Source organism: Dipodomys merriami, unplaced genomic scaffold, assembly GCF_024711535.1.
Source record: "Dipodomys merriami isolate MVZ:Mamm:240054 unplaced genomic scaffold, mDipMer1.0.p SCAF_17, whole genome shotgun sequence".
Taxonomy (NCBI): domain Eukaryota; kingdom Metazoa; phylum Chordata; class Mammalia; order Rodentia; family Heteromyidae; genus Dipodomys; species Dipodomys merriami.
The window spans coordinates 7,251,668-7,276,249 of NW_027203048.1; the positions used below are offsets into that span (position 1 = coordinate 7,251,668).

The 24,582-nt window shown below is 36.8% G+C and overlaps 1 protein-coding gene across 2 annotated transcripts in view; it reads right to left on the reverse strand.

The window, feature by feature from the left end:
- The window catches only part of Atad2b (ATPase family AAA domain containing 2B), a 134,446-nt gene that overhangs the window by 65,487 nt on the left and 44,377 nt on the right, over positions 1-24,582 (reverse strand). For both annotated transcript variants that reach the window (XM_070025082.1, XM_070025081.1), the window contains exons 12-17: positions 23,839-24,013; positions 18,124-18,212; positions 14,659-14,818; positions 11,936-12,026; positions 5,951-6,262; positions 151-286 (exon numbers count right to left, since the gene is read on the reverse strand). In XM_070025082.1, coding sequence (XP_069881183.1) covers positions 151-286; positions 5,951-6,262; positions 11,936-12,026; positions 14,659-14,818; positions 18,124-18,212; positions 23,839-24,013 — 963 coding nt within the window. The remainder of the gene's footprint in view (positions 1-150; positions 287-5,950; positions 6,263-11,935; positions 12,027-14,658; positions 14,819-18,123; positions 18,213-23,838; positions 24,014-24,582) is intronic.

A 24,582-nucleotide genomic window follows, 5' to 3' on the forward strand; every position in this document is an offset into this window, starting at 1 on the left:
AATTATAACCACACAAAAAGACAATGAAAGTGCTCCAGAGTTGGGTCCAAACAAAAAAATACTTCAATGTTATAAATATATACTATAATTCTAAGCATAAAGTAACAAAAATCCTCCTAAATTCAAAGAAATTTGATATCAATTACTCACATTGTAAAATGAAGGTAGGGCTTATGTAGAGCAGCAGTTGATGACTGTTTCTTTGGTGATCCTGAGTGACAATTGGTCTCAAAAATTGATAAAGTATTCTCATCTTCACTATCATCTAAAATTAAACTTTCTGTATCTGTTACAACAAAAAAAGCACAAGAATTATGAGATTTATAAACAAAATTTTTTTCACCTTTTTAGATTATCTACCTAAGAATTATGAGATGTAATTTGAGAGACTCTGCTGACCAAAATTAGTCTTGGAAAAGCAATGGTTATGCTATAAAACTCCACCTACTCACTAAAACTCTGAATTAAATTTGGACACAAAACCAGTCTTTTTCATATTAGGTTCAATTAATAGGATAGCAAGTCTAGTTCTGAAAGAAGCAACAAAAAGTAACAACTTGACCCATTTTTAAAAATGGAATACAACTTTTCACGGAAAATTTTATGAATTAAGATTGAGTCAGGAATTCAGGGGCTGGGAAGGTGGCTCAGTGGTAGAGCACTTGCCTTGCATGCCTAAGGCCCTGGGTTCGATTCCTCAGCACCACATAAGCAAAAAGAAAAAAGCCGGAAGTGGCGCTGTGGCTTGAGTGGTAGAGCACTAGCGGAATTCAGTCAAAAATCAGTCTTAAACATGCACTCATTATTAAAATAGCTTTAGTCTTCTCTATGGGCCATTGGGATATTACTCAGTATACTAATTAAAACTAAAATTCTTACTGGGAATACAATACTTAAAACTTCTTAGACTATAATATGAAGTATTAATAACTACACATACCTATTCAAAGTAGCAATCCATTCAATAAACAGCAATGCTTAAATGTGCAGAAGAGCTAAGGAGAATTCAGGCTGACATAAACCAACTTCAGGCACATGCCTGTAATCCCATTTATCCAACCAGCTGAGTTGGAAGGGCTGATTGAGGCCAGCATGGACAATTTGATTGTCAGATAGACAGACAGATAGATAGATAGACAGACAGACAGACAGACAGACAGACAGACAGACAGACAGACAGACAGACAGACAGACAGACAGATAGATAGATAGCTTTTGACAGGAGTCAAAGCAAATAGAAGGGTGGTTTATAAAATCAGATCTAAATTATACTGTCAGAGCTAACTGAATGGCTTTAAAAGATAAATATTTAGCAAAATTGATATTTTTAAATAAATCTAGCAATTGAGTACTTTCGAATAATAATTTCATGTTTAAGGATATGTGTTTAAGAGCAAAACAAATCAAATACATCTAATTCATAAATAAGTAAAATTTGGTTTCTCTTCTCTATTGAGCTCCATTAACTGAAACTAAGTGCACTTCATACTTATGAAAATAAAATTAAAGCATAACAGATGTTAATTCTCTAAAATGAAAATTCTCAAAGATAAGTGGGCTACCATTATTCAGTATTCATTCATCATTCATTATTCAGGAAAGTTTGCTATTTTTTTTACAGAAAGTAAACTAAATTTTAAAAATTGAAAAATTTTACAGAAATGTATGAATTCCCAGTTATGAAAATACACTTGAAGCTGGGTGCTGGTAATCCTAACTACTCAAGAGGCTGAGATCTGAGATTCACAGTGTAAAGCTAGGCCGGACGGGAAAGTCTATGAGACTCTCATCTCCAATTAACCACCAAAAAAACCAAAGTGGCCCTGTGGCTCAAAGTTGTACAGTGCTAGCCTTGAGCAAAAGAGCTCAGGAACAGTGCCCAGGCCCTGAGTTCAATCCCCATAGCCAACAACAAAAACACTGATTATTGCATTAAAAGCTTTGTCATACTCATATTTCAGGTAAATCTTTTCCTAAAAATAAATCGTTTCTGAAAAGCTATTTATAATGACAGCAAAATTCATTGAGTAATGCTCCTGATTTTTACTATATAGTATTTAAGTTATTTTAATGTTTATTTTTAATGTTGTAATATTTTCAATGTTTAATGTTAGTTTATTTAAGAATTTTCTATTTGGAGTTATACACTGGGAAAATTAAGATTATTAAGACATTAATTTCCCTGGAAAGTTCATGGATTTTACTTTGATTAGAAAGTAAATGAGTGATTTTTCTGTGAAGTGGCTTTGTGTTTTTAATCTCAAACCCAAAAGTATAATCTTGCAGCTTAATCAATTTAAGTGTAAACACTTAAATTATATAAATATAATCAGAACATCACCACACGTACCCAAGATATCCAAACAATTCTAACAGACTACTTTCAAAAGCTATACTCTCTAAAGGAAGAAAATCGGGCAGAAATGGATGCATTTTTAGAGAAATACAAGTTGCCCAAACTGAGCAAAGAAGAAGTTAACCAATTAAATAAGCCAATATCCTATAATGAGATACAGGAAGCTATCAAAAGTCTTCCAACAAAAAAAAGCCCAGGACCAGATGGATTCACAGCAGAATTCTATAAGACCTTCAAACAAGAACTAATACCCATACTCCTCAAGCTCTTCAGAGAAACAGAGAAGGAAGGAGCTATCCCAAACTCATTCTACGAAGCCAATATCACACTCATCCCCAAACCAGGCAAAGACCCAACCAAAAAGGAGAATTACAGGCCAATCTCCTTGATGAACACAGATGCAAAGATCCTTAACAAGATTCTAGCTAACAGAATCCAGAAACACATAAAAAAAATAATTCACTATGACCAGGTAGGCTTCATCCCAGAGACACAGGGATGGTTTAACATACGTAAGTCAATAAATGTAATCCAACATATCAACAGAGCCAAGGTCAAGAATCACATGATTATCGCTACAGATGCAGAAAAGGCCTTTGACAAAATTCAACATTCATTCATGCTAAAAGCTCTGGAGAAAATAGGAATAGAAGGAACATTTCTAAAAACAATAAAAGCCATTTATGACAGACCAATAGCCAATATTATACTTAATGGGGAAAAGCTACAACCAATTCTCCTAAAATCAGGAACAAGGCAAGGATGCCCACTGTCTCCACTCCTCTTCAATATAGTCCTAGAACCCTTAGCCAGGGCAATAAGGCAAGAAAAAGACATTAAAGGGATCCGCATAGGAAAAGAAGAAGTTAAACTATCCCTTTTTGCAGACGACATGATACTATACCTCCAAGATCCCAAAAACTCCATCCCCAAACTCTTAGAAATCATAAATCACTTTGGCAAAATAGCAGGATACAAAATAAACCCACAAAAATCAGTTGCCTTCCTATACACTGATAATGTACAGGAAGAGAGGGAAATAAAGGGAGCAACCCCATTCACAATAACCTCCCGAAAAATAAAATATTTAGGAATTAACCTAACCAAAGATGTAAAAGAACTATTTAATGAGAACTATAAAAAGTTAAAGAAAGAAATTGCAGAAGACACTAGGAAATGGAAAGACCTCCCATGCTCCTGGATAGGCCGACTTAATATAGTAAAGATGGTAATACTTCCAAAACTAATATACAAATTCAACGCAATTCCTATTAAAATCCCAATGACGTACATCTCTGAAATACAGAAAACAGTCCAAAAATTCATATGGAACAACAAAAGACCTAGAATAGCCAAAACAATTCTAGGGGATAAAGACAATATGGGAGGGCTATCCATGCCGAACTTCAAACTCTACTACAGAGCTATAATAACAAAGACAGCATGGTACTGGCACAAAAACAGACCCGAAGACCAATGGAACAGAATAGAAGATCCAGAAATAAATCCACAGGCCTACAGCCAGCTGATATTCGACAAAGGAGCCAAAGACATACAATGGAAGAAACACAGCCTCTTCAACCGCTGGTGCTGGGAAAACTGGGCAGCCACATGCAGAAAACTAAAAGTGGACCCCAGCCTATCACCATGCACCAACATCAACTCAAAATGGATTAAAGACCTTAACATTAAACCTGAATCTCTGAAACTACTGCAGGACAGAATAGGAGAGACACTTGAACTAATAGGCACAGGAAGGAACTTCCTGAACAGAGTCCCAGGGTCACAACAAATTGGAGAGAGACTCGACAAATGGGACTACCTTAAAATAAAAAGCTTCTGCACAGATAAAGCTATCGCAACCAAGCTAGAAAGACAACCAACTAATTGGGAAAAAATATTTACCAGCAATATATCAGACAAGGGGTTAACATCCTGTATATACAGGGAACTCAAGAAACTAATCCCTCCCAAACCTAACAAACCAATTACTAAATGGGCAAGGGAACTAAAGAGGGACTTCTCAAATGAAGAAATAAAAATGGCAAAGAAACACATGAGGAAATGTTCATCATCCCTGGTGGTGAAGGAAATGCAAATAAAGACAACCCTGAGATACCACCTTACCCCAGTCAGAATGTCCCACATCCACAAATCAGCCAACGACAAATGCTGGAGGGGATGTGGAGAACGAGGAACGCTATTACACTGCTGGTGGGAATGTACACTCATACAACCACTTTGGAAAGCAGTCTGGAGGGTCCTTAGAAAGCTAAAGATTGACCTCCCTTACGACCCAGTCATACCACTTCTAGGCATCTACCCTGAACAACAGGAACCAATATACAAGGACACGTGCACCTCCATGTTTATTGCAGCACTGTTCACAATAGCTAGGATATGGAAACAACCTAGATGCCCCACCACAGATGAATGGATCCAAAAATTGTGGTATCTATACACAATGGAATATTATGCAGCCATTAGAAATGACAAAATAATGGCATTTGCAGGGAAATGGATGGAGCTAGAAGGAATCATGTTGAGCGAGGTAAGCCAAGAACGAAGAGACAAACAGTACATGGTCTCCCTGATAAGCGGATGATAAATCCAAAATGTTAGGTGATATGACAAAACTAACAGGACTTAAGAAACAAAGAACTCCCACTCATCTGGTTGAACCACTACTAAATATCCCCATGCTGCTGATCACGTGTGTGGTATATAACATATGAACACCGTTATATATTACAGACTGTGATAGACAATTTGCTCCAGGAAAGTTAGAATGAACGTGTGACTTTAAATGAGCATCATTATTCCACAATACTGTGAATTTCCGGAAATTAAGTAATCACTTAATCACAATCAAAAAAAAAAAAAAAAAAAAAAAGAACCTTGGGGAAGGGAGGGAGGGAGGGGATGGTAGGGGGAAAACAATGGAGGGGGTAACAATGTTCAAGAGGAAGTGTACTCATTACCCCACTCATGTAACTGTAACCCTCTGTATAGAATCTTTACAATAAAAAAATTAAAAAAAAAAAAATATAATCAGGTTTTAATTTTCTCCCTTACCAATAGTTTACATTTCAATCAGAATAGCATACTGCAAAGTGCTCTGCCAATAGTACATTCAATGAATTCATCCACAGATGCATTATAGAAACACAGGTAAGAGGATGGATGAGCTGTAGCATTGGGCTTCCTGGACTGGAGTGGGTTCCCAGCCCTAAGTAACCTTAGAGATCTCAAGTTCCTTTCCAATTTCTGCTATATAATTAAAGTACCTAACCTATAGGACTGTAATGAGTATTAATGAATGATAATTTGTGTCTAAAAAAATAAACTTAAACTAGTATTATTATCAACTTTCTAAAGATAGTTAACACACTTACATTAACATGGTCACTATATCCTAAGAGTAAACAAACATTCGTTCATACATTTTACAAAGATTCCCAGGCAGCAACCTTATCATGGGCAGTATACCAGGCCTAAAATACATAGATACGATGATAAATAATCTTATAAGCAAATTATGTTTGTATTTTTTTCATCTAAACAGTAAAAAAAAAAAAAAGTAGTTTATAGTACCTTCTTTCTTGTCACTCTGGCTAATTTCAGCATGAGGAAACACTTTTTGTAAGACTGCTAAGATGTTGTTGAAGCTTCTTTCCAGCAGTGGCCTTATAATGGGGGATAGCGCATGTCCTGAAGACATCACAGCACGTTGGGAAGCAGGCACAATATTCTGCATGGCATGGTAAAAATCTTGGGCACTGAGCACTATTGAGGAAACATCCAACTGCAACTTATGACTGCTAGCATAGATCTGAGGATAACGCCTCCGAAGGGCAATCAGGGCAGCCTCAGTGCACAGGGCCTTGATGTCTGCTCCACAGTAGCCTAATGCACAGAAGGAGAAGAATAGCAAAGCTAAGTTCATTCTTTCAAGTACAAATATATTTAATTAATTCTAAATAATTTTATTAACAAAATGAAAACTGAGCATTCTAAATCACCCAACAAAGCATTTAGCTCTTAAATAAGCAATGTTTTGTATATTTTAAATTAACAAAAAGATACACTAAAAAATATGAAAACAAGCCATACCATATCTTAACCTACTGTACAACCTTTTGGGGGAAGGTTTTAAAAGAATTATCATGGACTGGGAAGGTGGCTCAGTGGTAGAGTGCTTGCCTTTAATGCATGAGGCCCTGGGTTCGATTCCTCAGCACCACATAAGCAGAAAAAAAAAGCTGGAAGTGGCGCTGTGGTTCAAGTGGTAGAGCACTAGCCTTGAGTTAAAGAGCTGAGGGACAGCGTCCAGGCCCAGAGTTCAGGCCCCATGACCGGACCAAAAAAAAAAATTATCATTTCTTTTCTATCTTTCATTATTATTCTGTCAGTAATTCAGTCCTACTGTTCTACCACTAAGCTACAACCTCAGCTCTTTCTAAAGTCTGAGACAGAATCAGAGCTGCCTAGCTTCTCAAGTAGCTAGCTTTACAGGTTATGAACCATGCCTGGCTTATTTTTTCTACTTTTCCTAACTTCTAAACATGAATGCAAAATACTGTAAAGAGCTTAATTAGCAGTTTAAGCTACTAGTAATTCAACACCCAAAAATATAATTTAAAATTGAATCATGTCTGAGAGCTCCAAAAATACAGAGGAAAATAAGAATTTCCAAACTGACTATGCTTAACAACCTAGCTTAAAATGATTAACAACCTAGTTTCACAGGCTATGCCAATATGAAGTGTTACCCATTACCCATGTTGAATAGTTAAACAGATCAAACTTGCAGTATTTTTTAATCATTTCATTTATCTGAGCAACAAACACATTTAAACATTTGAACATATGAAAGGAAGAAAAATTCAATCTAGTGGTATGTGTTTTCTTGTCAGAAAGTAAACCTGTATTTGATAAAACTCAGTTATACCAGGAAATGAAACCACATACAAGGGAAATCATATAACAGCAGACCCTAAACTCCTCAAGGAGTATCAGGTTCATCTATTTTTTTTATACTTCACAATGACATGAAATCAAATACTGAATAAAATTTTTAAAAATATTGAAATAAAAATGGCAACTACAAAGAAACTTACTGAATTAGGGAAAAATATGATTTGTGAGAATTTACCTCAAGAAACTATAAGCAGAATAAGCTTACATACTGCCCCAGGACAGTAATTTTCTCCCAAATAATTCTTCAGAATAATTAGATTTACTAGTCTCTCCATTTTATTTTCTACTTCTCAATTAATAAACAGAAAAAAAATTCTCTGACATCAACATCCATTATATTAGTTTAACAAAGTAAGTATAGAACATCTAAAGTTATGAATGGCAAAGTATCCAAGAATATGGTTAAAGCATATTGAGTGCTATCTTCTATAGCAGATGAAAAAATAAATTCTAATCTTGATTTAATATAAACAACCATATTTCTTTTCTTTCCTTAAGGGTATATACATAAAAGTGAACATATCATATAGTCCTATTCAAATGCAGAAACTTATGTTAAAAAACTTAAAAGTTCACAAACGGGCAAAACAAAAGTAACAGACATTAAAAGTAAATATTATGCATAGCATTTTTGCTATTAAACGTTGATTGCAGGCATATTGTTTATTTTTCTGAATTTACTCCACATTGGAGTTTATCAACAATAGAACACATTTACTGAAAGAAATTTTCACATATATTATCATACCCAACACACATAAAAGAAATACCTTTACTTGTAAGAATTATTGGTTTATACTACTTGTAAAAATTAGTGGTTCTTGTAACTGAAACCCCTCTGTAGATCATCTTTATAATAATAAAAAAAATTGAAAAAACGCATTTGTGGTTCTCAACTTAGAACAATCATCAAGATGAACAATAAAATGGAAAAAAAGCCAAGTGCAGTGCCTCATATCCATAATCTTAGCTGCTCAGTCGGCAGGGATTGGGATGATCAAGTTTCAAAAAACACATAGGGGGACAACTCTGTGAGACACCCATCTCAACCAATTAAAAAAAACTGGGCACAGTGCTATTCGCCTATCATCCCAGATATAGAGGAAGTTTAAATGGAAAAAATCACAGTCCAGGCCAGCCCAGACATAAATGTGAGATCACAGTTGAAAAATGACAATGCAGGAAGGCATGATATAGGGGAGAGAGCGCTTGCCTGGCAAGAGTTCAAACCCCATTGCTAACAAAGGAGGAGGAGGAGGAAGAAGAGGAAGGGAGGAGGAAAAGAGGAAGGAAAGAGGAAGAAGGGAAGTAAAGAAAAGAGAAAAAGAAGCAGAAGAAGCAAAGGAAGCAGAAGAAGGAAAATAAAGGAGTAGGAAGACAATGATGAAGAAAAAAGAAGAAATGCAGATTCTCAGACAACACAACAAAGAAATCAGTGGGATGCGAGTCTGTAATCCTAGCTATTCAGAGGCTGAGAACTGAGAATCGTGGTAGGAAGCCAGCCTGAGCAGGAAATCCATGAGACTCTTATCTCCAATTAACCACACAAAAAAATTTTTTTTAAAAAGCAGAAGCAAAGCTTCTGGCTCAGGGATAGAGTACCAGGCTTGAGTGAATAAGTTAAGGTGTAGTGACTAGGCCCTAAATTCGAACCTCAGTACACACACACAGAATCACACACACACACACACACACACACACACACAGAATCAGAATCACACACACACACACACACACACACAGAATCAGAATCACACACACACACACACACACACACACACACACACACACACACACACACACACACACACACACACACACACACACACACACACACACACACACACACACACACACACACACACACACACACACACACACAGAATCAGAATCCCTGAGTTTGGAAGCATAAATGTGTATTTTGAAAAATCTTTTAAAATTATTCTGATAACACAAAAACAGAATTATGAATCCACTAAACTCTTAAAAGAATTAAAAGTGCATCAGAATCACTTCTAAATTAGCAGCACTTTAGATGACCACAGGTTCTAGTAAGGTCTCTGTCCTATCATAACCAATAATATACCTTTGCACTCTTCAAAAGAGTTCAGGTTTAGAAAACAAATGATAAAATCTTTCTAGTAATACTAAAACTATACTAAAACCTTATTAACATCTCTTTCATAATGACTCTAATTCTCTGATTACAAATCTAATACTGTAATGAACACAAATATCTAGAGGGCGGAGAAAATTTTTCCTGGAAGACTGAAAAGGTAACTATTAAAGGACAATGTCAAACAAAATGAAGGCCCACGATAAAGATATTTCATGGATATGTTTTCATTGTTTTAACCATCTCACCAAAAATAAAGGAAGTATGATTAAGGTTAAGCTCTCAATTTGAAGCTCCTATTAGATGTATAAATGTTCTCGATACCAAAGACATGTTGAGAAGATTTTTACTATATAAAAATCATACTGTCAAATTCAAATTTCTCCTAGTATTAAGCAAATAATTTATTTCAAAATAAAAGTTACCACCATCCTTACATTGTTCATAAAGACTGCAAAGATGTTTTTTAGGCATAAATATCACTGAATTAAACCCACACATGTTAAAATACATTAACTATATAAAAATTGATAAATTCATAATGGAGTTAAAATATACTATGACTTCATACCTGTTTGAACTAGTGCATTTGACCTGTTTGTTTTGATTTCTGTTGGTCGTGGGGCTTGAACTCTGGGTCTGGACACTGGCCCTGAGCTCTGCAGCTCAAGGCGAGCACTCTACCACTGAGCCACAGCACCACTTCTGGTTTTCTGGTGGTTAACTGGAGATAAGAGTCTCACAGACTTTCCTGCCCGGGTTGGCTTTGAACTGTGATCCTCAGATCTCAGCCTCATAGCTAGGATTACAGGTAGGAGCTACCAATGCCCCGGCTTGACCATTTTTCATGTGAACTAGTTCTTAAATGGAATGTCATAACCCAAAACAAGTCAATTAATTGCCATAAATTTTTGTGTCACTATCCAGAAAGGTAACAGCATGTAAGTAAATTCTGCGAACATACTGTCATCCTATGAAATAGGTAAAAAGGCAAGAGAAGTTTTGTCAGTCCAGTAAGAAATTATGTCATAAATATTTAAACAGGAAAATGTCTTAAAAACTAAAATAAATAAATTGGAAAATTAAGAAGTACTGACCTTTGGAAATGCAAAAGGAAACTAAGATTCTAATAGCTGAGTGAATTAAATAAGAATGTGTCCTATTTCTGGTGGTAGATAGGATAATAGAATACTTTAGAATACCTAGCTATTAGAGAATTTCCCAAATTATTCTACTTATTTTAGCTAAGGATTATTCTATGATAAATTTGCAGAAAAATCTACAAAAAAAATTCCCAATCTGAACTCTAATAATAAAATAATACCACAAATGAAGAGGGACAAATTTCAAAATGGGAAAAGACTGGTGTTGTTGTTTTTAACCAAATACCACCCTCTCCCATAAAGCAGCACAGGCTTTGCAAAGATCAAGCCAAATTTACATGAAATTTTTTGGCGCATGCTCTCTTATACCAGGCAAAGCTTAAACTGGAGTAGTGCTGGAGAGATTTACGTTTTCTCCTCACCAGAAGATGTCGGAGGTCTTTGTGGTTCAAAAGCTGAGGGATGCTGCTTCGGAGATGGAGGTCCCTGTGGATGAAGAGGATAATTCGGATGTAGCTAACTGAATGGACTAATGTTCTATTTAAATTTAATTATTTGATTTTTTTTTAACTAAATTGTTCTTTTTGGTTTTGGTAACTTTAAAGTTTTCCCAAATAGACTACTATTATTAGTGGATTTGTTTGAGGGACTTCTTAATAATGCCTGTAAAGTTTATGGAGAGAAATTTTTGAAATTTGTATTTTGCATAGTATGAGAGAAAAACAGACAAAAAGAGGAAAAGTGAATGAAGGAAAAAAAATCTGTGTGTATTGTTAGGCATAATGTATCTCTTTTTATTTCGATCCTAATTAAAGCTAAAACCCTGAGTCTATTTCCTGTGTTTATAAATAACCTCTCAACCCATCCTTTTAGAACAGTATTGTCTGTTCACTCTGTGAGGTAATGTTCTACTCTGTGATGAAATTTAAGTTAAATTGTAATATTTTAATTTCCAAATCCAGTTAAGTATTTTGAGAGCCCCTCCCACCCAGCTTTTTTCTACACCACAGGATGAGCTTGACTGTGTCATCTACAAAGCAAAGGACTGCATTCCTGCCTTTGACCAGGACCTAATTTTTCTTAGTTCAATTTATGATAAGGGACAATTCCTAAAAGGAGATACTGTACTGTTATTAAGGGTACTCAGCCCTAAATGAAAGGCTTATTAATTGTTAATCAAACATCAAAGACTTGTTAATCAAACATCTGATGGTAGTTAAAAATTCTAATTTAGAAGTTTGCAAACTTTAAGTAAAATATTAAAATAAAAGGCAAAAACATCTATTGTACAATCAAAGACAAAATTATACTCATTACACTTCAAACACAACAGGAAAGGGAGAACAGTGACAACCAAAAGACTCAAATAGGAGCACTCACCAACACATTTTTCTGCCAATTCACCTAAAAAAGCATCTGACAATTTTGGATTCCAGTCCCTCGTATGGATCTGTAGGATGTGTTTTCTTGCCTAAAAGAAGAGTACAGGTTAAAAGACATATTAGCAACAACTCAAATATGGTAGAACAAATTTTGGAAATATATACCCCAAAATGGTTGGTGATTTTAAAGAAATAGACACCCAACATCTATATCACGTGAAGTTGAGTAAAAGGTATTGTTTCTGTTTCACAAGCTAAGACATTCAATATTCTTAGAATTGAATAAACATGATTGGAAATACACAACAAATGAGTAATTCATTTAGGACTACAATGTAAAGTTAAAATTTACTTTTCTAGGATCACTTGAGCCCAGGAGATGAGACCAGCTTGGGAAACAGTGAGATCCTAACTCGCAAAGAAAAAAAAAAAATCAATGTGTCTTAAACAGTGGGTCTGAACTGGGTACGGTGGCTCACGCCTGTAATCCAGCTATTCAGAAGGCTGAGATCTGAGGATCATGGTTCAAAGCCAGCCTGGGCAGGAAACTCGGTGAGACTCTTATCGCCAATAAACCACTAGAAAATCAGAAGTGGCCCTGTGGCTCAAGTGGTAGAATGCTCGCCTTAAGCTAAAAAGCTGAGGGGCAGTGCCCAGGCCCAGAGTTCAAGCCCCATGACCCACAAAAAAAAAAAAAAAAAAAAAAAAGTACTTTTTACCATTTAAAGTCATGTAAACAAATGAGTTTATATCTTCAATCATATGAATGGCTCTCATATGAGATACATATCTTCTGGAATATCATATAAATCTAAATGATTATAATAGTAATGTTTAATAAACTTTAGATTTCACAGAACTTGTGGTTCTGTTGTTATACTATTAGGCATTTGATTGATAATGCCTTAAATGACAAGTACTTTTAAACAGCTTAAATTTCAATGTGTAGCATATCTAAATCTTAATTACAAAACAAATTTTTGGTAAAACAAAAAATTGATAAAAATCCATTAACTAGTTATATTACCATGACCTAGAATTATATCAGAATTATGTTTTACAGCTGCCTTCCCCTTACAGGAAAAACAACACTTTAACCTCAACACTTTTTGAAATACAAAAATTAAAACCTTAACTAAGCTAATGGTACTGACTATTTGAAAAATATGGGGTACAACTACCAAAACAAAACATAATAATTTCAAAATCATCAAGAATAAAGTTTGTAAAAATCTGGAATCAATAATTAATGTTTCAATTACAAGCAGTAAAGACCTGGACCGAGGAGAATTAAACCAAAACTAACAAAAAACATTTCAAGTAAAATGAAGAAAAAAGAAGTGGGGCACAGTGATGGACTGTAAATCCTAGCTATTCAGGAGGCAATGATCTGAGGATCATAGTTCAAAGCCAGTCCAGGCATGAAAGTCCATGAGATTCTTATCTCCAATTAGCTATCAAAAAACTGGAAGTGGACCTGAGTCTCAAAGTAGTAAAGCACTAGCCTGGAACAAAAAATTTCAGGGACAGAGCCAAGGCCCTTTGTTCAAGCCCAATAATCAACAATAACAAAAAAAAAAAAAAAAAAGAGAGAGAGAAAGAGAGAGAGGAAGAAATAACTTTGTATATCATATGAAACAACATTTTATATAATAAATGGGTCTTAATTATATGTTCTTTTAAAACCTACATCATAATGAATCTATACTGACTTTTGTTTGATGTTATAAAAATTTCAGCCAGTTCTTCATGCCTATACTCCTAGCTACTCAGGAGGCTGAGATACAAGGATTGTGGAATGAGGGGCTGGGAAGGTGGCTCAGTGGTAAAGCGCTTGCCTTGCATGCCAGAGGCCCTGTGTTCGATTCCTCAGCACCACATAAGCAAAAAGAAAAAAGCCGCAAGTGGTGCTGTGGCTCAAGTGGTAGAGCGCTAGCCTTGAGCTGAAGAGCTGAGGGACAGCACCCAGGCCTAGAGTTCAGGCCTCACGACCTGACCCCCCCCCCCAAAAAAAAAACAAGGATTGTGGAATGAAGCCAGACCAGGCAGAAAAGTCCATGAGATTCTTATCTCCAATTAGCCACCAAAAAAGCCAGAAGTGGAGCTGTGACTTAGGTGGTAGAGCATTAGCTTGAGCAAAAACAGCTCAGGGACAGCACCCAGGCTCTGAATTCAAGCCATAAAAACAACAACAACAACAAAATTGAAACTGGTTCTTCATTTAGAAACCCACCCAAACTCAATGTGTGCGTTTATAAATAAGATCCACTACCAATGAAAACATTGTTTTCATAGGAAAAACGAGCTATTTTAGCTAACTAGAGACATATAACCATCATACAAGGTAAGTACTACAGCCTAGAGAAATAAAAACAAGAGCAAGTTTAGCATATTCAGCAACATTATCAAAGCGTTTTCTTGTTCCTCAAATTCATAAGCATTACGATAACTGCTAATAAAAACTGTTCGATAGCTACACACGATTTAGTTTTGCTTTGAAACAGGATCTCACTGTCCTCCTAACTCAGTGCCCTACAAGTGCTAGGATTACAGAAATACTATAGTACGTCTGGCTAGACAAGATTTTTTAAATATTAACTAAGATATGCCATTACCAAAAAAGTTGAACAATGAAACTTCCTTAGGTATCATTCTTACATTGTATGCTTGGTAATTTCTGCATTATATATAAATAATAATAGAGAAGACATAAACTGTTACCTTTTGATCGGGAAGGTTGAAAAGGAATTCTCTGTCAAAACGACCTGGTCTCCTGAGTGCAGGATCTATAGAATCAAGTCTGTTTGTAGCACCAATAACAACAATTTCACCCCTGTTATCTAATCCATCCATAAGAGCAAGGAGGGTTGAAACTATAGAGCTGTAAAACAATTCAGGAAAAAGTCTTAAAAGTGTTCCTTTTTAAACTATAAACACTACTGCTGAATAACATTTACTAGCCTTAAATTGTAATAAAATACGTGTACCACAAAAATAATTTAATCCAATATCAAACTACTCAATTTCAAACTACTCAAAAAATTCAACAATGCTTTCAAATAGCCACCAAAAATTGGGGGGAATAAAAGATAAAAGATTTGATCAAAATTAAAAGCTGAGCTGACAAGGCCCAAGAGCTAAAGGACAGTCTGAGTAATATAGCAAGGGCTCCCTTAGATTAAAAAAATTTTCAATTAAAAAAAAAGAGGAGGGGTAGGAAGATGGCTCAGTGGTAGAGTGCTTGCCTCACATGCATGAGGCCCTGGATTCAATTTCTCAGCATCACATAAGCAAAAAGAAAAAAGCCGGAAGTGGCGCTGTGGCTTATGTGGTAGAGTGCTAGTCTTGTGCTGAAGAGCTGAGGACAGCGCCCAGGCCTAGAGTTCAATCCCCAAGACGGGCAAAAAAATAAAATAAAATAAAGAGCACTTTGCCTAACATGTACAAAGCTCTTGGTTCAATCACTGGCACCACAAAATTAAATGAATGAGTAGATAGATAGACAGACAGACAGACAGACAGACAGACAGACAGACAGACAGACAGACAGACAGACAGACAGACAGATAGATAGGCAAACAAATAAGGGAAATAATAATAAATACTACTAGCTGGCTCTGGTGGCTTATGCCTGTGATCCTACCCTCAGAAGGCTGAGATTTGAGGATCATGGACAGAAAAGTCCATGAGACTTGTGTCTCCAAATAAACAGCACACGCACACACACACACACACACACACACACACAATTTCCAAATAACCGCATACAAGAGAGGAGAAGCGCACAGGCACGCGTGTGCGCACACTTACACACAGGAAAATATACACGCACTATGCACACACAGCCAGAAACAGAGCTATGGCTCAAGTGGTAAAGCATGAACCTTGATCCAAAAGGCTCTGTGACAGCACCAGAACCTGAGTTCAAGCCCCAAGACCAGCCTAATAAATACTAACCAGGCGCCAGTGGCTCACAACTATAATCCTAGCTACTTAGGAAGCTGAGATCTGAGGATAAAGGCTCAAAGCCAACCTGGGCAGGAAAGTTCATGAGACTCTTATCACCAATTAACCACCAGAAAAGTGGAAGTGGTGCTATGGCTCAACTTGAGCTGAAGAGCTCAGAGACAGTGCCCAGGCCCAGAGTTCAAGCCCCAAGACAGACCAAAAGAACAAAAACAAAAACTGGAGATGCACACTGGCATGTGCCCCTAATCTACCCAAAAAGTAGAAGTAGGAAGATTGCTAAATTCAAGACTAACCCTGGTTCTATATAGTGAAATCCTATCTGAAAATAATCACCTACTACCTACCTGTCTAAATAAATTAATAAATAAGCAAGCCAACCTGTAGCTCAGACCTATAATCCTAGCTATTCAGGAGGTTAAGACCTGAGGATCAAGATTAGAAGCCATCCTGGGCAGACGAACTCAAGAGATTTTTCATCTCTAACTGCTAAAAAGCCAGCAGTAAAGCTTGGCTCAAATGGTAGGGTGATAACCTTGAGCACAAAAGCTCAGGGACAGTGCCCAAGCCACGAGTTGAAGTCCAAAGACTGAGACACACATACCCCAAAAAGTGTTGACAACAATATAGCACAATAAGACAATTTAATACTTATCTATTTTTTTTGAGGGATCTAAAGTTTTTTTGTTATTGGTAGTACCAGAGTTTGAATGCAGAAAAGGGCTTTATAATTGCTAGGCAGGCACACTCTACCACTCAGCCATATCACCAGCCCCAAAAGGCAGTAAGTAATACCTTTCACAAAAGAAAATGTAAAAATGGATGAGTAGAAACTAAAATAATATTACTTGTGGAAAATGAAAATTAAACCCCGTGTTGTAACACTCAATAGAATCGTTGAAGTTAACAATACCAAATGTAGACAAACAAGGAACACAAAACAGTACAAGTATTTCAAAACACAGTATAATGGCTACCATATAAACTTAAATGTACACTTACTATTTTTTTTGTTTTCCCTTCCCATCCTTCCCATCTTCCCTACACTTACTATTAGACATGATAATTTACTTTTTAGATGTTTAGCCAACAGAAAATATGTGTTTCATGCAAAAACACGGATACAAATATGCATGGTAAAACAGTAGCCAAAAGTGAAATCAAATCTCCATCACATGATAGATAAATTGAGGTACACAGACACACACACACAGTGACTTATACTAAGAAATGAAATAGAACAAAATATTAGTATAGTTCACATAGATAAATTTCAAAATATTACAGAAACACAAATTAAGGCCATTTTTCTGTAAAGGGACAGATAGTAAATGCTGCAACTTTTGCAAGCCTGAGTGTCTCTGTTACCACTATACAATTCTGCTCTTGTAATGCAAAAACAGCCATATATAATGCTTACCGAATGAACATGGCTGTGATCCAATGTAACTTCATTTATAAAAACAAGACTGAAACTGGCCTACAAGAGTGTGGTTTACTATATACAATGGAGTATTATGCAGCCATTAGAAAGGACAAAAAAATGGCATTCACAGGGAAATGGATGGAATTAGAAAAAATCATTTTGAGTAAGGTAAGCAAAGAGACAGATGGAACATGTTCTCCCTGATATATGGATGTTAAATACAATATGTAAGGAGATATGACAAAGTAAACAGGACTCGAGAAAAAAAAATTTTTTAGATAATACTAAGTGAAATGAATCCCCGATATGGACACAAGAGCTCTCTCTTTGTTGTTGCTACTTTTAATGTTCTATGTGATTTTTTTTTCTTCCTTTTTATGTTCTTCCCCATATGGTATATCCCCTTGTTGTCACTGTACTTGATTTTAGTACCCTGCATATTGTATATACATTTGTCTACTTTGGGGAAGGGAAGGGAAATAACAGAATGCTGAAACAAGGACACAGACACCCATTGCAACAGTATATTGGAAATGAACTTGGGAAGGGGTAACAATGCTCGACAAGAAACATACTCATTGCCTTACTCATGTAACTGTAACACCTCTGTACAGCATCTTTACAATAAAAAAAAAAAAAGAGTATGGTTTGCTGGCCCATATGCTAAGCAAAAGAAGTGGTCCTCAAGGAAATAAGTCATATTTTATAATTCTTTCCAAAAGTAGAGTATTTAACCAATATTAAATACTCCCTGAATAAAAGGAAGAGAACATAGATTAAGGAAAAAAAATTACCTGTGGATCTGATCTTGTCTACTGGAACGAACTGGAGCTAAACCATCTATTTCATCAAAAAATATTATAGAGGGTCTCATCAAATATGCCTAGTAAAAACAAAATAAATAATATTAGGATTCATTTAAATTTAATCATTAGAGCATCTTAATGTATACAAAATTAGCAAATGTTATACCTGAAGCAGATAAAAAAGATTATTTAATATACTGAAAGGAATCTCACCATTCGAGCCAACCACAAGGTCTCCAGTCAATAAGCAACTATTGTTTGCAGTTTTATTTTTCCATATATATTTAAGTAAATTCTTTCACAGAACACTACATACATGTTTTTTATCATATAAATTGTCTTTTATTTACAGTGATACAACTAGAACCTAGGAAATCATGGATGGTAAATAAGCACACACTCTAATAATGAGCAATTAAATCCACTCAGGCTCTAACAACTTTTTTAAAAATCAAAAACAACTGCCTACTTTAGTCCCAAATAGTCCTGAGGATTTCACTGGTATTTGTTGTGATATACCCCTTTTCATCTCCTAACTTTATTGATAGGGTCTTCTGACAATTCCTTTTAGTAAGTTTGACTAAGGGTTTGACTATCTTGTTTATCTTTTCAGGCAACAGGTGTTTCATTGACTATTTGTATTTTTCTCTAATTCATCAGTTTCTGTGTTGATGTTTTATTATTTCTTCCACTTTCCAATTCTGGATTTGACTTTTTTGGTTTGTTTTGCCAGTACTGGGGCTTGAACTTGGGGCCTGGGTGCTATCCCTGAGTTGTTTTGTTTTGTTTTGCTTGAGGCTACCACTCTACCACTTGAGCCACCATGCCACTTCCACCTTTTTCTGTGTATGTGGTACTGAGGAATCAAACCCAGGGCTTTGTGCATGGTAGGCAAGCACAATGCCACTGAGCCTCCCAGCCTGACTTGTTCTTGTTTTTCTTTTTTTCTTCTTCTTTTGTTAGGTCCGAGGTCAGGACTCACAAACTCAGTACCTGCAGCTTGCACTCATTGGCTAATAGTCTACCAATTGAGACACACCTCCAACCCAAGTTTTTCTTTTTTTAGTCAGTCGTAGGGCTTGAACTCTGGGCCTGAGCACTGTCCCTCAGCTCTTCAGCTCAAGGCGAGCACTCTACCAACTGAGACACAGCACCACCTCCAACTTTCTGGTGCTTTATTGGAGATAAGAGTCTCAAGGGCTTTCCTGCAAGGGCTGGCTGGCTTTGAACCGTTGATCCTCAGACCTCAGCCTCCTGAGTAGCTAGGATTATAGGCATGAGCCACCAGTGCCTGGCTTTTCTTTTTTTGAACTCAGGGACTTACACTTGCACACCTCAGCTTGACGCACTATTTGTTCCACTTACCCAGCCCTTTCAGTGTTGGTTATTTTTTTTGAGATATGGTCATGTTTTATATCCAAGACAGCCTGGACAGTGATCCTCCTATTTGCACTTTCCTATATTACTGGGATGATAAGCATGTGATACCAAACCCATCCATGTACTTCCTCCGAAGGTGGGATAACAAGTATGCACCACTGCGCTAAGCCATAGGTAAAGATAAAGTCTCACCAATTTTTTTGCCCAGACTGCAATCCCGATTTCTGCCTCCCAAATAGCTAGGGTTACAAGTTTGAGCTACCCCGCCCACAGTGCTTTTTTTTTTTTTTTGCATCAATATAACTATACTCCTTAGGGCTGGGAAGATGGCTCAGTGGTAGAGCGCTTGCCTTGCATGCCTGAGGCCCTGGGTTCCATTCCCCAGCACCACATAAGCAAAAAGAAAAAAAAAGCCGGAAGTGGTGCTGTGGCTCAAGTGGTAGAGAGCTAGCCTTGAGCTGAAGAGCTGAGGGACAGCGCCCAGGCCCAGAGTTCAGGCCCCACAACCGGACCTCAAAAAATAAATAAATAAATAAATAAATAACTATACTCCTTAATTAGCTTCCATATTACAAAGTCACAACTATAAGCAGTTATTTAACAAAAACATTTTATCTAGCCCTGCTCACCAAGAAAGCTATGAAACAAAGAAAATGTAGATTAAAAAAAAAAGCTACATGAATGCATACATAGAAACAAACTGACTAAAGGATGGTATAGTTAGGGAGGAGTCTAGTAGTTTAATTCCTCTGAACAACTAATAAACCAGTTAACAAATGAATACCAGAAAGGAGGCAACAAGGGGGTAGACGCAAGAATGGAGGGAGGCTGAACAAACGCAGTCATTGTATTCAATGTACATTATGTTAAAACTGAACTACTTAACTTGAGGGAAGGAATAGGAGGAGAAAGAACGGGGAGAATGATGGAAGGGATGACATTGATCAGGATGTATTTATAACCTGATATGGAACTGAAACTTTTTTGTACAACAGAATTAGGGGGAGAAGGAGGAGGAAGAAAGAAACAGCAGTGCTGCTGCATGATTATAAGGCCCTTAGCTTAACTGAAACCAAGATATAACTGTATCCTTTGCATCTAGATTAACAAATATAAATGTCAAGTTTTTTAATGAGCTCCATGGACAACATGCCAGCATTCCCAAATTCACAAACCCATTCTCAACCTATCCCCCTCCTTCCTTCGCTCTCTTCTCTCTTCTCTCTCCCTCTGTCCCACTTTGGCTCTCTCTTGCCAGTTCCAAGGCTTAAATTCAGTGCCTGGGGCTTTTACTCAGCATGCTTGTTCACAGGAGGCACCGTATCACTTAAGCCATGGCTTTAGCCCAGCTTTTTTGCTAATTAATTTGAGATGAAGTCTGTTCTATTTTTCTGCTTGAGCTTGTTTTGAACTGAGATCCTCTGACAGCCTCCTGAGTAGCTAGGGATTACAGGCATGAGCCACCAGCATCCAGCTTTTCTCTTCTATTAATGTTACTTTGTATTTATACTATTCAATTATTATTTTGAAATATTTAGACTGAATTATGTTTAACTTGCCACTAGACATTGAGTGAAGGTAATAATTTTACTATGCCTCCTTCTAAATTCATTATCTAGAATATAGCAGGGATTTTTTGTTGTTCTTTAAGTTTTTGGGTGTTTTGGGGGGTTTTTTTGGTCAGTAAAGGGGCTAGAATTCAGGGCCTGGGTGCTATCCCTGAGAATGTTCACTCAAGGATAGCACCTTGAGCTACAGTGCCACTTCAAATACAGCAATTTTCAAGACCACTGTTTTTAAATAATATTTAATGTGCTTCACCACCTACAAAGGGCTTTCATACACTGCATCTCAGTAATGGGTGCTCAATAAATACTAGAAAGCATTGTCCATTTCATACTTATTTCTTATATATAATCAAATATAAATTCAACTGCCAAGTATGATATGCTTCCATCACAAATTCAAACAAACACATTTATATTAACTACAGTACTCATTTTTATAACGTATAGAAAAATTATTTTTTCTGTTTTGAGATGAGAACAACCTGTTACCCAGGCTGTTTCTGGAACTGTTGTACTCTAGTTATCTTCCTATCTCAGTACTACAAGTAGCTAGGACTAGCAAACAACCATGCTCAGCTTTAGAAATAAAAACTTAATTACTTAGTTACTATCACATATAAAGAGCAAAGACAGTTTTCACAATATTCTCTCTGCCAGGTGCTGGTGGCTCATGCCTGTAATCCTAGCTACTCAGGAGGCTGAGATCTGAGAATCCCAGTCTGAAGCCACCTGGGCAGGACAGACTTCGGTTGAAACTCTTATCTCCAATTAACCACCACAAAGCTGAAGTGGCACTGTGGCTCAAGAGGTAGAACCCTAACCTTGAGCAAAAGGGCTCAGGGACAGTGCCCAGGCCCTGAAATCAAGCCCCACAACAGACCCCTCCCCACAAAAAAAGAGAAGTCTCTCATTTCAATGTCCTTTTATTTTTCCATACTTTTTTTATTGGAAAAATACTGTGCAGAGGGATTACCGTTCCATGAGCAAGGTAATGAGTACATTTCCTATCGAGCATTGTTGCTTCCTCTGTTGTTTTTCCCCTTCCACTTCCACAACTACCCCCCCCATCTCACTGTCCTTTATAAGCAACATTTATTTCTGATTTCATATAAGCAATGTATCTATAACTTCATAGGATTTGGTAAGTGTTCTCCAAAGGCCTACTTACAAAATCTTGGAACTCTGAGAGGCACTTTTATTTATTTTTTAATTCTTGCCAGTCCTGGCGCTTGAACTCAGGGCCTGGGCATTGTCCCTGAGATCTTTTACTCAAGGCTAGCACTCCACCACAGAGCCACTTCCGGCTTTCTCTGTTTATGTGGCACTGAGGAATCCAACTCAGGGTTTCATGCATGCTAAGCAAGCACTCTATCATTAAGCCACAATCCCAGCCCATGAGAGGCACTTTAATTAGGAGATAGTAGATTCTTTAGAAGAGCACTAGTGGGAAGCCTTCAAGTCATTAGGGGCATGCTCTTCAAGCCCTGGGGGACCTTTGCCTCTTCCTCTTTCATTTTTGCTTCTTGGCTGATAAGTAATTTCAGTGTACCATGTGTTCCTGCCATGGGCAGTCTTAAGCCCCCCCAAAAAGAGGTCACTCAGTCATAGACGTGAACCTAGAAAATGGTGAGCCATAGCCAGGCCCTGGTGGCTCATGCCTGTAATCCTAGCTACTTAGGAGGCTGAGACCTGAGGAGAGCAGTTCAAAGCCAGCCCAGGCAGGAAATCTATGACTCTTATCTCCGATTAGCTGCCAGAAAACCAGAAATGGCACTGTGGCTCAAAGTGGTAGAGTACTAGCCTTGAGCTGAAGAGCTCAGGGACAGCACCCAGGCCTAGAATTGAAGTCCCACAAACGACAAAAATAACGAACTGTGAGCCAGACTGGAGGTATTGCTCAAGTGATAGAACACCAGATGTGAGCAAGAAAGTGGAGTGATAATACAGGCCCTGAGTTCTAGCTCTTATACCAGCACACAAGCATATGTATGAGCACACATACACACACAAAATGGTGAGCCAAAATAAACCTATTCTCTTTAGAAGTTAACTATCTCAATTATTTAGTTACAGTAACAGAAAACTGACTAATATACAACACCATGAAAATAAACAATACACTGCTTTTTAGGGGTTCTTTTCACAAATACTTAACATTTTAGGCCTTACTATTGCCTCAATTGTATTAAAATTTAACAATTATAGTCTCTTCTCAAAAGTACCTAATACCTTCACATGCAATAGGTACATCAATAAATGTTTCATGAATCATCATAAACATTTGGCAGTATTAGACAAATTGTCATTAAATGCAATCAGTCTTCCACATCCACGTTTCAAATAAACAGATTCAGTCACCTGCAGATTACCAATGTTAAAAAAGAAAATGCAACTGAACATGTAGAGAATTTTAGTGTCATTATCCCTCAGCAATACAATGTAACAACTATTTACATTTTCTACATATTAGGTATTATAAATCATCTAGAAAAGATTTAAAGCAAAGCATACAGGAAGATAGGCAAATACTACACTATTTTTATATATGGGACTCTAACACCTTCAGATTTTGTGTCCTCAGGGGTGGTAGAACCAACCCCCAAAGATATCAAGAATACCTTTAAGACATATTTTGGAGTTATCCTAAATATCACATACTAATTAGAACAAATACCTCCTCATAACTGTATTTTTACATGCAATGTAATAAATATTCTAAAATATTCTAATCCCTGGATTAGCTGATTTTGCTTACCTGATCAAAAAGAAGCCTAAGTTGCCTTTCAGACTCACCAACCCACTTGCTCAAACAATCTGCTCCTTTTCGCATAAAGAAAGCCACCTTTTTATCTCCTTGACTGCATTCATTAGCTAATGCTCTGGCAACCAAAGTTTTTCCTGTGCCAGGAGGGCCATAAAACAAACAACCTCTAGAGAAATAAAAAAAGAAAGAAAATTAATATTATCACCATTTATAAACAATATTAAAGTGCATCTCTCCTTGAATATAATTTTGGATTAATATACAGTGTAATTATTAGCAATGATACCAATTATGACCACTACACTGTTTTACAGTATATAAACTAATTTTTTACTTTTCTGTGTCCTCAAAACAACAAGCTAGAAAGGTGTGGGCATGATTAAGGGGGTAAGTACCCACAGTATCTATCATACAAAAAACAAAGACAAAAACAAGCTTTCTTGATGGTGTAGAAGTTAAAATTTGTACTAAACATGGGCCAGGAGCCAGTAATCCTAGCTACTTAGGTGCCAGAGAACTGAGTATCATAGTTCAAAGCCAGTCCAGGCTAGAAAGTATTTGAGAATCTCCAAATTTGTCACCAAAAAAACAAGAAGTGAACCGGGCACCTGTGGCTCATACCTGCAGTCCTAGCTACTCAGGAGGCTGAGATATGAGGATCACGGTTCAAAGCCAGCCCAGGCAGGAACATCTGTGAGACTCTTATCTCCAGTTAAACCACCAGAAAATCGGAAA